Raw genomic sequence first — 13,237 nt, forward strand, 5'->3', positions numbered from 1 at the left:
TTCCTTTGGTGTCCTTTGGTGCGCAAGTTAAGTAGTTCAGTTAGTTTACTCTGCTTTGTTAGTTTTAATTTAATTTAATTGCAATCAAATTCCCCTTTTAGTTTTAGTTTGCGTGTGTGAGTTGCTTGTGTTCAGTTTATTATATTGATCATTCATTCTCTGTGGGATGGACCTTTGCTTGTTACCTACTACCTGTTAGTAGGTTAGATTGAAGTAATTTTAATTTGTGCATTCAGCACGCATCAGAGAATCAAGAGTGGAAATGGAATTTTCCTCTAGGCATAGAAACAGTTTCAATGATATTAAAAAGTTAATATCATATTCTCATTGCTAATAAGTCATGAACCTAATAAGTCACACATAATAGAGCTTATATGATCAAGACATAATTAAAAGGTTTAATTGATTAATTAAATTAATGAATTTAGTTTGCAATAAAATTGCAAAGTCTTTAGTATGACTTTAAATTAAATTCATGTAATTAGGTGAATTTAGAAGAAAAATTAGCTAATATTTAATATGTTTAAATATGAACTTAATTAATTAAAAGAGTTTAATTAAAAAATAATTTATATGTGATATAAATTATTCATGTGAAGAAGAAATAATATGGTTTACTGAGAATAATACATGGGACATGTCATACCTTTTGCATGTGTTGCATGGAAGGACAAAGCCATGCTTGGATCAAGGAAGGCACTAGACCCCCTAAAGTTTCAAAATTTTTTAAAGGTATAGTGATAGTTTCTAAAAAAAATTAGCATTTTTTATTATTGCCATATAAATTTTATGGGTATTGAGCAATGCCCATAAAATTTTAATAATTATTTAAAAAATTTTTTGGGATATGGACATAATAGTAGATTTTAAAAAATTAATATTTTTTTACAATTGTCTATCAAATTTATAGGAATTTATTAGTGATTTTATAAGAAAAATGTAAACTTTTTTATATAACAATGAAACACAAATCATTTTGAAAAAAAAAAAAAATCCAAAACATTATCGTCTCTTAGTCTCTCTTCTCCATCAATTCTATTTTACCGCAATTATTAATTTTTTTTAAATTTAAATTATTAAATAAGATTATCAAATGAAAGTCTAGCAACACATTTCTCTTATCATTATTTCATCAATTTAAAATTTTAGCGGCTTTTTTCTCATAATCTCACTATTATTATTGGAATATCTCACTTGCTATAATTTCATCATGCTCAAATTATTAAAAAAAAAATTTTTCATAAATTAAAACCATGTCATATATTTTATTTAATTTATAATTTTAATTAAATTTATTTTTCATGATTACTTTGATAAAAAAAAATTAAATTCTAGATAATTGTACAGTTTTTTTTTTAATTTTATTTTAGCCATCAATATACTATAAGTTCAATAATTCCTAATGTTAAATATTCATATTATTTTTTTTTAATGAACAGAAATTTCTTTTAATTTTTATTAAGTCAATTATATATATATATATATATATATATATATATATATATATATATATATATATATATATATATATATATATTATTTTTATGAATTTGTGAAATTTCTAGCCCCCCACTGGTTGCAAAGGACATGCAGGTATGACAGGGCATATCATACCCTGGTGACATTTGAGGCAATGAAGAATCATCTAAAAGCTCATAGTTATGACCTTGATATAAAACATTTTTCATCTACGGAAGCAAATACAGTTAATCTTCTTCCTGGATGCTTTGGCTAATAACTGAAAATTTCCTCTGTGACCTCTTTTTAGATCCCTTGTTGGGAACTTCCAGCCCCCATGGCTTCAAGCAGAAAGCAAACATGAGAGGAGGCTTTTCAACAAGCGCAACCTTCTCATGGCATCCATTAGTGAGGGCAACGTCACTTTGGTAGGAGCAGTAGCAGAGAAGAGACAGTAAGTTGGAACGTTGGGATGAATTGGGGATTTAACGGGTAGGGGTATTTTTGGGAGAAAGATATCATGTTTCTTAAATAGGGGTATTTAAGAGATAAAACTTATATCTCTCTCACTTGGCCTTTATTATTTATATCGACTAACAGAAAAATAATGTTTAATTGAATGGAAGAACCATATGATTAACAGAATTAAATATTAGGTATTAACTAATTGCCTTTTAAAAATAAGAGGATCTACCAATTAATATTACTGAACAATTATAAAATTGCTTCAAATTTACATTGATCATTGGGGAAGGTGGCTCTGTGATCAAGATTTGATTTCCAATTTCCCAAGTTGAGACTTGACAGAAGAGTTAATCCAGTTCCAGATGGAGAACCCTGATCCGAAGAACCGAACTTTCACCAATTTTCTTGATCCTCCTCTTGTAAATTCTAAGTCCTTGGAAATGTCATACCGGATACTCTGTGAATCATCAAGCAAAGGCAGTACATTCGAACCATGAGACTCAATGTTGTTAATCCACCCACGAAGCAAGTAATTCACGACCTGTATTAACACCAAGGGTCATGAATCCATGCAAACAGCGAAAAAATCAATATCCCATGTCTCCTCTCTTACAATGAAGCTTTTGCTAGTACCAAGTCGCTACTAGCTATGTCATGCACAGCCCAAAAGCTCTTCATTTTGTAGTAATCACAACACATATATACCCCTATTACTTGCAGGTATCAAAACATTCATAGGAGAGATTTTTTCAACTTTGAAAGCTGATTACTGAGGCAGCTTATAGTTACCTTCACACAGGAGAGAATTATATTTCAACAATTATTCTTTCTCCATATTCAAGATTTTCCATTTTATTTCAGAATCACATACTTTCTGCTAAAACAATTCTAATGAAAAGCTATATTTTACCCATTCCTTATGGGTGGAGGCTAGACACACATTCAAGATTTCTGTTGTCAAAACTGGACCGATAGTCAATAGTTAACCCTCTTTTTCAAAGGAACCATCTTAATCCGCCGAACCGGCTTAGTAATTGGTGAATCAATCAACCTTGTCCTGGTCCAATGAGTTAAGAGGTTTGTGAACCCATGTCAGTTGGCCACTCAACTTTAAGATAAATTAGCCCCTAACCTATTTGAAAATTGTCTATTACAATCCTTACCTTTTATTTTGACCTATTGCATCCCTGATTTTTTTTATTTTTTAATTATTACACTTAAATTTTTATTTTTATAACTAATCACAATGCTACATTTAATTATAAATAATTGAATAAATTAAACAGCTTAATCCATTATTTAAGGGATATATTTCATCATTTTTCATCCATAAATTTAGAAAATTGTAAGTTTAGGAGTTGATTTATGTATCAAGCCATAATTATATTATTATGTTATATAAAATAACTAAGATTATTTTCCTATCTTACTTATTTGAAATAAATATAAAAAAGCAACATATTGTTTTGCACTTTTACACTCCGTTTGGAAGGAAGTAAAGAAAGATTTTATAAAGTAAAATTTTTCAAAGTGACGTTTTTCATGTTTTCTAAACTTTCATAATTTTTTTGTGTTTGAGAGAATTGAAAGATTTTTTAAAGTATTTGGAGGTTTTAAAAAAAAAAAAAAACCTTGTTAATCCACCAATTTGGTGAGTTAAAAAATGGAGGTTTTTTGATATTTAAAAAAAAAACCTCTCAAAATCATACTTTAAAAAATCTTCTACCCTGCCGAACACAAGTTCAAGGTTTTTAAACCTTAAAAAACCTTACATTGCTTTTAAAAACCTCTTCCCATACAAAGGGTACACTTCAAGACTTTGTGAAATTTTTCTTAACATTTTAGCACCTTGCATTTTACATCACTAGCAGTTTAGAACCAAATACCTTGGCATAGTTAGCTTATGATGATGTGGCACGAACACGGTATGGACTTCAATTAAAAATTATTTTTTCACTATAGATGTGGCATTGGCATCCAACTCAATGTGGGACCCATTTTAAAATTAAAATTAATTAAACAAAATAAACTTCGATTAAAAATAATAAGAGATGAAAAGAAGAAATAATGAATTCCTTCTTCCTTGATTTTGCATACTCAACAAAGTCTTCTTCCTTCCTTGCTCCATTTTCTCCAAAAATACTTCTCAAAGCCTTCTCTCCCTCTCTCTCTCTCTCTCTCTCTCTCTCTCCGCGCCCGCCGGCACCCCTCCTCTCTACACCCACACCGTCCCCACACCCCCCCCCCCCCCCAACCAAAACTTCCCCCACCCAATACATCTTACTGCTCATCACTCAATGTCTCTCAACAGCCCAAGCAATTCCACTCTCTTCGCAAAAAATTGGCATCTCAATGCTGAAATTTTATGAGTTTTATCACAATAACTTTCAAGATGAATGTTTAGTGATAAAGGACTAAAAGCTCAGTAGGATTTTAGCTTTCTGGGGTCTCTAATCTGAATGGGGTTAAATGACTTTGGATCAGTAATGAAAAGGAAGAAGTTAAACTTGTTTTCTGGTTTTGAGATTGTCAGTGTTGTTTTTTGTTCTTGCAATCAAAATTAAAGAAGAAAAAAAAGAAAACAACAAGAAGAAAGTTATTTTTTTTATTTTGTTATTATTTTTAATTAAATTCATTTTCTATTAATTAATTAATTAATTTTAATTTTAAAGGGGCTCCCATACGGTGAGTTGGATGCCACATCAATTGCAAAAATTATTTTTAGTTGAAGTCCGTTCCATGCCACATTATTGCCACATCACTACAAACTAACGTTGTTAACGGTTTTGACTTTAAAGAGATAACAGTGTAAAACATATGATACTAAAATGTTACCAAAAAAATCAGAGACCCTAAAATGTAAAAGCATGAAACTGCATCATATTTTTTCATACTTTTCTCTATTTTTTTATAATGTTTAAAGCCATATGTATATATATATACTATGTAGCACGGAAACGGGAGGCGGGAGCGTTTCCCCGTTCTGGAAACTTTTCCTTGCCGGAAACGTTAGGACACGGCGAGGAAACGTCTCCGGGCCGTTTCCGTAATTCCTTGAAATCGGAAACGCGTTTCCCACGCGTTTCTTAAAAAAAAAAAATGTCGCGCACCTCCAGAAAGAAAGGAGAAGGCAAAGAAAAAAGAAGAAGAAGAAGAAGAAGAAGAAGAAGAAGAAGAAGAGGAGGAGAAGGAGGAGGTGTACCTGGTGGGGGCAACGTGCCGGCATGGTAGGTGACTGGTCCCCGATGGCGCTGCCGCGCTTCTCCTTCTTGGATGGCTCTCCTTCCCCGAATCCTAATACATTATTTCCTATTTGAAAATTTTTTTTAATCATTATTATTATTTTTTTTTCAATTTTCACTCTATCAAAACTTTAAACCTTTATTTTCAGTATTTTAATATTAATTTTATTATTCTATATATTTATTATTTCATTTATTTATAATTATAAATATATAAATAATCTAATTAATTAATTAAATAATTAATTTTATTATTTTTTTCTTTTTTTAATATTTAAATTTGTTATAATTAGGACTTTATATATATATATATATATATATATATATATATATATATATATATATATATATATATATATTTATTTATTTATTTATAAATATATCCCTATATTTTTTATATTTACGCGTTTCCCCCACGTTTCCGTTTCCTATATTTTTGAAAAATGCCGTTTCCCCGTGTCCGCGTTTCCGTTTCCGTGCTACATAGTATATATATATATATATATATAAGATTTTCTATAATACATCATGATTATTTTAATATTTCAAATTCAAATAAAATTTTCTTATTTATTTGTTATAGGAAATTCATTATATTGAAAATTTTGACAAATATTAATAAAACTTACTGCTTTTAATATATTTTTATTCCCTCATGATTTTTAATAAAATTTTATTAATATTTATTTGGTTCAACTCTAGTATGAACGCAATTCATCTAACTCTTAACCCTCATGCTTTCACCAATTCAAAGACCAGGCTAGATTTGAAAACTTGGCAAATATGAAACTGAGTGGTATCGTTCATTGAAAGGATCCACTTATACCTCTGTTTGTCTTTTGGCAGTGCATTGTATTGTTTCACTTTTTTTGCTTATTAAACATTTGCTTTAAGAAAAACTTGAGTGCTACTACCATCTCTAAACAAAAAATAAAGATAAGCAACAAAAAGCACCAGTAATCTAAAACAAGCTGCCTACCTCAGGAACTTCATCATGAGGGCAGTGACCAGCTGGGCTGATCTCGTAATACGGAGCTTCAGGCACCTGTCGTTTCACCTTAAGGCCCCAGATGGGCTTCACCCATGGGTCCTCTTTTCCATACATGAGACAGATGGGAAGATTGTTCATTTTACACCTGGAAACACAAATAAACTATAAGTTCTTAACCATGGTTATGAAAAAAGGGGGATATACATGACATATCAAGAACAATTAATAAATTTACAATACCTACCTCATTAAACATTCCTCAAATGATAGTTGTCCCTGAGGAGCAAACATAATTGAAGCAAATGATGCAGCAGCAGCAGGATGTTGTGTTATTTCAAGAATACGAGAAAACACTTGGTCAACATTTGTAGAATGATCTGCATAAACCTGTTTAAGTATCTCTGCTATACTCTTGGGATCACTTATTTTCTGCCAACTGGAAAATGTACAATTATGATAATAACAGCATACTAGAAAAAAGATGCATAATAATAAGCAGCAATCATTGTTGTAATAGCATAATAAGTTCAAACTTAAGCAACGATGGCTGTGGAGAAGAAAACTACAGCAGATTCTGAGTATAAACATTAAACAATTCACCAAAGTAGATCAAGCAACACCTAATATTTAAACTATGCAAATGTTCTTCACTTTCTGTGATAAATTAAATATGCTTTTCCAATTTTATATCAGAAGTTTTAGTGAGAGTTTATATACTTCACAGACAAAAGGTGACACCAATGCATGGATTAGTATGCAAAATTTTTTGACCTTCTTCACTGATTAAAAGATAACTTACAGTAACTCAATGAGCTTTCTCACACTTGCAGGCAGAGGAAATGTTCCAGACCATGGAAATAACCTTGCCAGTGCTGGAGATCTTATAGGATTAGGCAGGAATCCCCAAAAAGGGGTTGCATTAAGCAACGTAACACCTTTCACTAAATGAGGATTGCTCGCTGCAAAGTATAGGGCAACATATCCTCCTAGTGAGTTCCCCACAATATAAACTGGTTCACCAATGACCTGTAACATAAATGACCAATGTAATTGCCATTTTGATATATTTATTTCTCATAATTTAAAACTTATATGCTTGTAAAATTAAAATGTTAGTGATACTTAACATAAGACAATAAAAATGCTTTTCTAGTTCACTATACTTCCTTCCTAGTTTTTGCAACTGGGAAAAGGAATAATTCCAGGTAAAGATGATTGAAGAGATGGGATGACATTGTATGCATAACTTGCAGTGTTGGCAATGGTATCTTGGTCCTAGTATCATTTTACCAACTCCCAACCACAATAACCCACTCTCCCCCTCTCCTCATGGACATATCACAGAAGGGTGCTACTGGGAAAAGGAATAATTCCAGGCAGAGATGATTGAGAGATGGGATGACATTATAACTGGCAGTGTTGGCAAAGGTAACTTGGTACTAGTATTATTTTTACCACCCCAAGGCAATAAAAAACATAAAAAATTATACAAGCATCATTATTTTTCAACGACGTCTAAGAATAAATATAAGAGCCATTCATGAAGAGGCGGAGATAACAATTTTCATGAATGCAGCTATGTAGAGTGTCAACATATGGCCTTAGACTCCTCACTTTTCACTTCGGTGAGAATTGCCTGGCAACTGCAAAACCCTTGCAACATAGAGGAAAAGTTGTCTACATTCACAGTGAACTATCACTCACTAAACAAGATGGAAGAAAAAAAAAATTCCCACTTTCACTTTGAGATGTTTTCATTCATATGAGGTCAAGTACACCAGTGGATTAGTCAGAGTTGAACTGGGGGATTTTATGATGAAGCAATCATTATAACCATGTGCCAAATTTTGCTGTTCGTGAATGAGTGGAATAGCTCCTTAATTCAAGTTAATAAAAATTTTATTCCTTATTTGTATAATAATATTGAGTAACAAGTTATGGAACAGTGGCAACATAAAGAAAAGTCTAAGCAAGTTATAGTAATTAGCATCAACCACAGAATCTGTCATATTGAAAAATTTTAAAGGAGATACCCCTCTTGAGTCTTGACCGATTCTGGCTCAATCTATGCAAGCAGTTTGTGTTAAGAATGTAGTATGCAGTAATCTTCTCAAGCAGTGACCAGCTTCACATGCAGAAGGGCAAAAAGAAAAAAGAGCTGGGTGGTGGGTTTTGGTTCTTGCATACACTCTGAAGAGATGAACAAGAAATTCAACAAAATGCTCTTTGCTATTTCAATTTCACATTCTGAAATGCCATTTAAGTCAATTATGCTCCCTCAGTTCCCATCGCCATAAGGAGGTAGCATAAGGCAAAGCAATGATTTTTGTTCCCTTATTTTACAAGTGTATTGATTACGCCTGATATATACAATAGCAGCATGCTACCTTTCGTACTAAAGTAAAAACAATAATTTTACATTTTCACAGCATCATTTGATAACGATATTGGTAAGCTCTAAATGCACCTCTCAACTCTTGTATCAAAATGCAGCTGCCAACATGGATTGTAAACTTGGGATGTAGTGTGTTCTGAGTAATAATCATTTACAAGTCATGACAGCAAAATGATATGAGCAAAGATAACCAGTGACTGTTTAGGACTGATGGGTATCTGTAGGTAGAAAGTTTAAAAGGTTATGGTTTTGCAGAAGGAGTACGAAGTATGAACCATCATAACATAAAACAACATAGTTTAGTTTAACTAAGTTAATACCCACTTCACAACAATGCCAAGAACCATGGTTAAAAACATAAACTGGGATGAAATAAACAGTTGCAAATCCTGTCAAGCAATTTATCCACAGAGCACCTGATTTAAAGTCTGTTCTGTAGGTATAAGACACAGAATGCAACGCATATTAAGAATATGCATGAATAGACAACACATGCATATTCTCATCACATAACTATTACATTACACATGTATAAATAGTGAGTACCTCTTCTATGAAATGGGAAACTTGATCCCGCCATAAATCCATGGAGTAAACAAGCTCATTGGCCCATGGCTCAGTTTCCTCTCCAAATCCCCAAATGGAGTTCTTTTCTTCTAAGATATCCCCTTCCTTCAACAGTGTAGTGGGATTCTCAACTGGCAAAGACATGCCTTGCCCTAGAAAATCAATTGCCCATACTCTATATTCACGGCCCAAATCCTTTAATTGATTTGCATAATGAAAGGAACCAACACCAAAACCAGGAAGAAACAGCACTGGTGGAGATTTCACATTTTGATACCCTGCTTTCTCATAATGCACATTAAGTTTAGGCTTCCATTCCCAAAAGCAACTGTTTATGGGAGCACCACATTCACCCCTAGATTCATTTGGTAACCCAGGAATCAAAACCTTAGTTGTTGATTCTCCACTTCCTGAAATATTCTCCACATCCTCATCTCTATGAATCACATAACTATCATATTCTCCACTCAAAACCTTTGAATCAACAACTTTTAAGCCTTCAGGGGCATTGATTGACTTAGAACCTTCCCCTTGATCAGGATTCCCTAAAAATAACTTGTTAATATTAGAAAATCTTAATGACTCACTTCTGTGATCAACCCTAGCACATAAAACTTGAGCTTTTGTACCAGTAGGGACCTTTGATTTACACGAATTTGAGCTTTTATCAACTAATTTCCACCTCAAATTTGTAACACCATGACATGTTGCGATATTGAATGTAAGAATTTCCATACCCAGAGAGTGTTCTGCAATTATAAGCCAAAAAATTTGATTAGGCAAATAATGTCACCTTATATTATGTGCAGGTGCAAAGAGAACCCTTATATCCATGGTATGCATTACCAAGTTTGCACGTGCATTTGCATTTGATCATACTACAAAGTGTTGTCAAAATCGTATGATTTGCTTTGAATCCTATGACTCGAGTCGATTTTAAAGCCTAATGATTCAAATCTATATAGTGAATAATAAAATAAAAAAAAAAAACCAGAATTGCATATCAATCGAGCGAATTTTTTGGTGGATTGTGTGAATCCATTTCTTAATTGTTGGGATTATGGGTTTAAAGTTGACAGGAAGAAACCAAATGACACCACTGTCATTCAGGCATTAAAATGTAAAAAGTAGAATTATTGTAAAGAAATTCAAATGACACCCGTGTGGTGTGGTGAGGTATAAACTCAACTCAACTCAACTAAAATTTGAGGTCGATTATATAGATTTTTTTTCTCCACTCCAAACGATTTTTGGTTAAATCCTCGAAAATGTATAATGCTTCTAAGTCATATTGTACTGCTCTCCTCCAAGTCAGATCTACCCCTTCTTTTTCTTTCTATCCTCCAAATAGATTCAAATGTTGAGGTATAGATATTTGAAAATTAAAAAATTGCCAAAAACATAACATACCCAAGACTCTATAAAGCATATTGACAGCTGCATGCATCTCTATTCTGCCTTTTTTTTTTCTACTCTTTCCTGGTATATTCTCTCAAGCGAAGGTTGACTCAGATATTACGGAGAATAGCGACAGTAAGGTAGGAGTTCTCCTTCTTGCCACTTACTTTTTCTGTTTCCTTCTCCAATCTTTTCTCTTTTTATTATTAAAAAAAAAAAAAAATTATGCTCCACCTGAAGCTTTGGATCCATTTTTAACATTGATTACCATTTTTGAGGTATTAAAACAAGTTAATTCCCTTTGAAGCTCAAAAAATTAGTATTTATGCTTGTGTAAAGATTACATGATGCTTGATGTTGTTAGTTTTAGTTCTTTTAGCACAAAACTAATAAATTCTTAACAACCAAAGTTTCTTTAATAGTTTGTTTCCTTTCCCAGGCATCCAAACAAAAGCTGAAAGCAAGAAATTAAAAAAAAAAATTAAAAAAATAACAAAAAAATCGTCAATAGAAACAATTGTAAGCAGTTCTTGCACATTAAAGTAAGATGAAACTATAGCTAATGGACATACAACAATCATCTTTCTAGTAAAATTCATGAAGAGGAAGCTTTACTTAACAGATCACAAGCTAAGAACGGGGAAAACAAAGAGAACTTACAGAGGTTTGTTACCTTCAATTAGAAGAGAGAAATGTCATTAAAATTTGATAGAGAGTAAACTCTATAAACTTCTGTATGTAGTTTGCACTTCTGAGATTGAAGCAGAAATCTAGAGAAAGACAAACGAGATGGGGTTTGCTTATAAGTTTCCCCTTCCAACAAAAAGCCAAATAAAAACCAAGCCGACCTTTTCGATTTATCTATTTTCTATTCATTTCTCCTAAATTATAAATCGTTTTCTCTTTTAAAATAATAATTTTTTAATTAATTTGTTAATACACTCTTTTTTAATATAATTTTAAATTATTTTAATAATATAAATTATTAAATTTTAATTACACTTTAATTAAAAATAAATTTATTTCTAGGGAAAAAAATAAAAGTAATTTTTCTTATTAATAAAATATGAAAAACCCGTAAATATTAATTTTTTTGTTAAGAATATATCTTTTATAAATTTTATTTTTATATAAAAATAAATTTAGTAACTACTAATTTAAATATATATATATATATATAATTTATAAAAATTTAAATAAAAATTGATATAATTAAAAAAATAAATATATGAAATTTTAACAAATTTTATAATAAAAATTAATTTAAAGTTTAAACATGGTTACATATAATAAATTTTAACAATTTTTATAATAAATGTTTAATTTAAACATATTTATATATAGGGCGTACATTATTAAATTATAACTGAATTATTATTTTGATAAGAATAAATTTAGTTGGATTTGATTTTTAATTATTAATTTAATTATTTTTTATATAATAATTGTAATAATTAAATTTTTATTAATTAATATATTTATAAAAATTTTATTAATATTATATTATTTATAATTATTATTTTATACTTTTGTAAAAATATTTAATTTATATTTATTCTATTATTAATATTAAATCACACTTATTATTTTTTTTATAAATAAAAAAATTATAAATATATTTTAATTAATTATGTAAAAAATATATTTTTTTTAATTAATTTAATAAATTAATTAAATATTTTTAATTTCAATTGAATTTAATTTTTTAATTTTAATTTAATTATTTTTTAAAATTAATTAATAAATTAATTAATTAAAATTCGATACAATCTGTTTTGCTTAATTGAATTACCTATTCTAAAACGCAGCGCATCGTACTGACGGAGGTCGGGCGAGGTGGCTCTTGTGGTACTTACGCTTGAAGGGGTATACATCATCAAACCAATAAATTAGGCTTCGACCTCGATCCACCGAGTGTTTCCGATTCATGTTTCTTTTTCTACGCCGCTTCCCCACGTATTTTGAACATAGTTCATGTGAGAATTTTAAGAGGCCTAAATTTTGGAATTATGTGAAAGAAAATATTTATTGCGGAAGATTTAAGTAGAAAATGCCACATTGTTAATTTTTTGCTCAGGATATTTTTTTTATTTTAATATTTTTTTAATAAGAGATTGAGAAAGTAATAATTCAAATTTGAATATGTCAAATAAATAATATATTTTTAATCATTAGACTAATTTAGACTAATTAAAATAAAATATTTAATTATTTGAACAACGATTAAATACTATAAAATTTATGAATAAAATTAATTTTGGATATAATAATATAATATTAATTAATATTATTAAAATTTTCAATGTATATTTCTTATATAAAGAAGATTAAATATCAAATAATATTAGTATTATATAGTCGAAGATAATCTCATCTTTTTCATAATTCTAACAATAAATATGATAGATTCCATTATAATGATGATAGAGATTATTTATACTATTTAATAATATTAACTTTTTTTTCTATATTACATTGTTTATATTTGTTGTGCGTGCTTATAATTTAATTTTTATATGTAATTTTTTTTATTGATAATGATATATAAAATAAAATTTGAGTGAAATTATTTCTTATTGAGATTTAGTCTTTCATTGCTATAATGTTAAATTATCGCGGATATTTGTTATTCATCCCATTATTTCTTTCTCCTTTCCACTTTTATATATACTAGCATTTGAAAGAAAAGTGCACCTAAATAAGCCTTAAGATGCAATGTTA

At 30.0% G+C, this 13,237-nt stretch overlaps 1 protein-coding gene across 5 annotated transcripts; it reads right to left on the minus strand.

Moving 5' to 3' along the window:
- Positions 1-2,091: 2,091 nt before the first annotated feature.
- Positions 2,092-11,349, minus strand: LOC110661371 (pheophytinase, chloroplastic). 5 transcript variants are annotated; one of them, XM_021819982.2, is made up of 7 exons: positions 11,190-11,349; positions 9,748-9,867; positions 9,098-9,663; positions 6,956-7,182; positions 6,401-6,592; positions 6,145-6,301; positions 2,092-2,464 (listed from the first exon to the last, which is right to left on the minus strand). In XM_021819982.2, exons 2-7 carry the CDS (start codon positions 9,851-9,853, stop codon positions 2,225-2,227), a joined length of 1,488 nt encoding a protein of 495 aa, XP_021675674.2. In that variant the 5' UTR covers positions 9,854-9,867; positions 11,190-11,349; the 3' UTR covers positions 2,092-2,224. The 5 variants fall into 5 exon arrangements, with proteins under 5 accessions (XP_021675674.2, XP_057998935.1, XP_021675676.2 ...); XM_058142952.1 differs by having other exon boundaries at positions 11,177-11,339; XM_021819984.2 differs by having other exon boundaries at positions 2,092-2,380; positions 9,098-9,867.
- Positions 11,350-13,237: the final 1,888 nt, after the last annotated feature.

This window comes from Hevea brasiliensis, unplaced genomic scaffold (genome assembly GCF_030052815.1).
Source record: "Hevea brasiliensis isolate MT/VB/25A 57/8 unplaced genomic scaffold, ASM3005281v1 Scaf99, whole genome shotgun sequence".
NCBI classification, from domain to species: domain Eukaryota; kingdom Viridiplantae; phylum Streptophyta; class Magnoliopsida; order Malpighiales; family Euphorbiaceae; genus Hevea; species Hevea brasiliensis.

Excerpts from the sequence above, each read along its gene's own strand:
- LOC110661371 (XM_021819980.2), bottom strand. The coding sequence starts at position 9,853 with ATGGAAATTCTTACATTCAATATCGCAACATGTCATGGTGTTACAAAT. Across the intron at positions 6,593-6,955 it reads AGAAAGCTCATTGAGTTACT|TTGGCAGAAAATAAGTGATC; the intron begins GTAAGTTATCTT and ends TACATTTTCCAG. Across the intron at positions 2,465-6,144 it reads CTCATGATGAAGTTCCTGAG|GTCGTGAATTACTTGCTTCG; the intron begins GTAGGCAGCTTG and ends GTGTTAATACAG.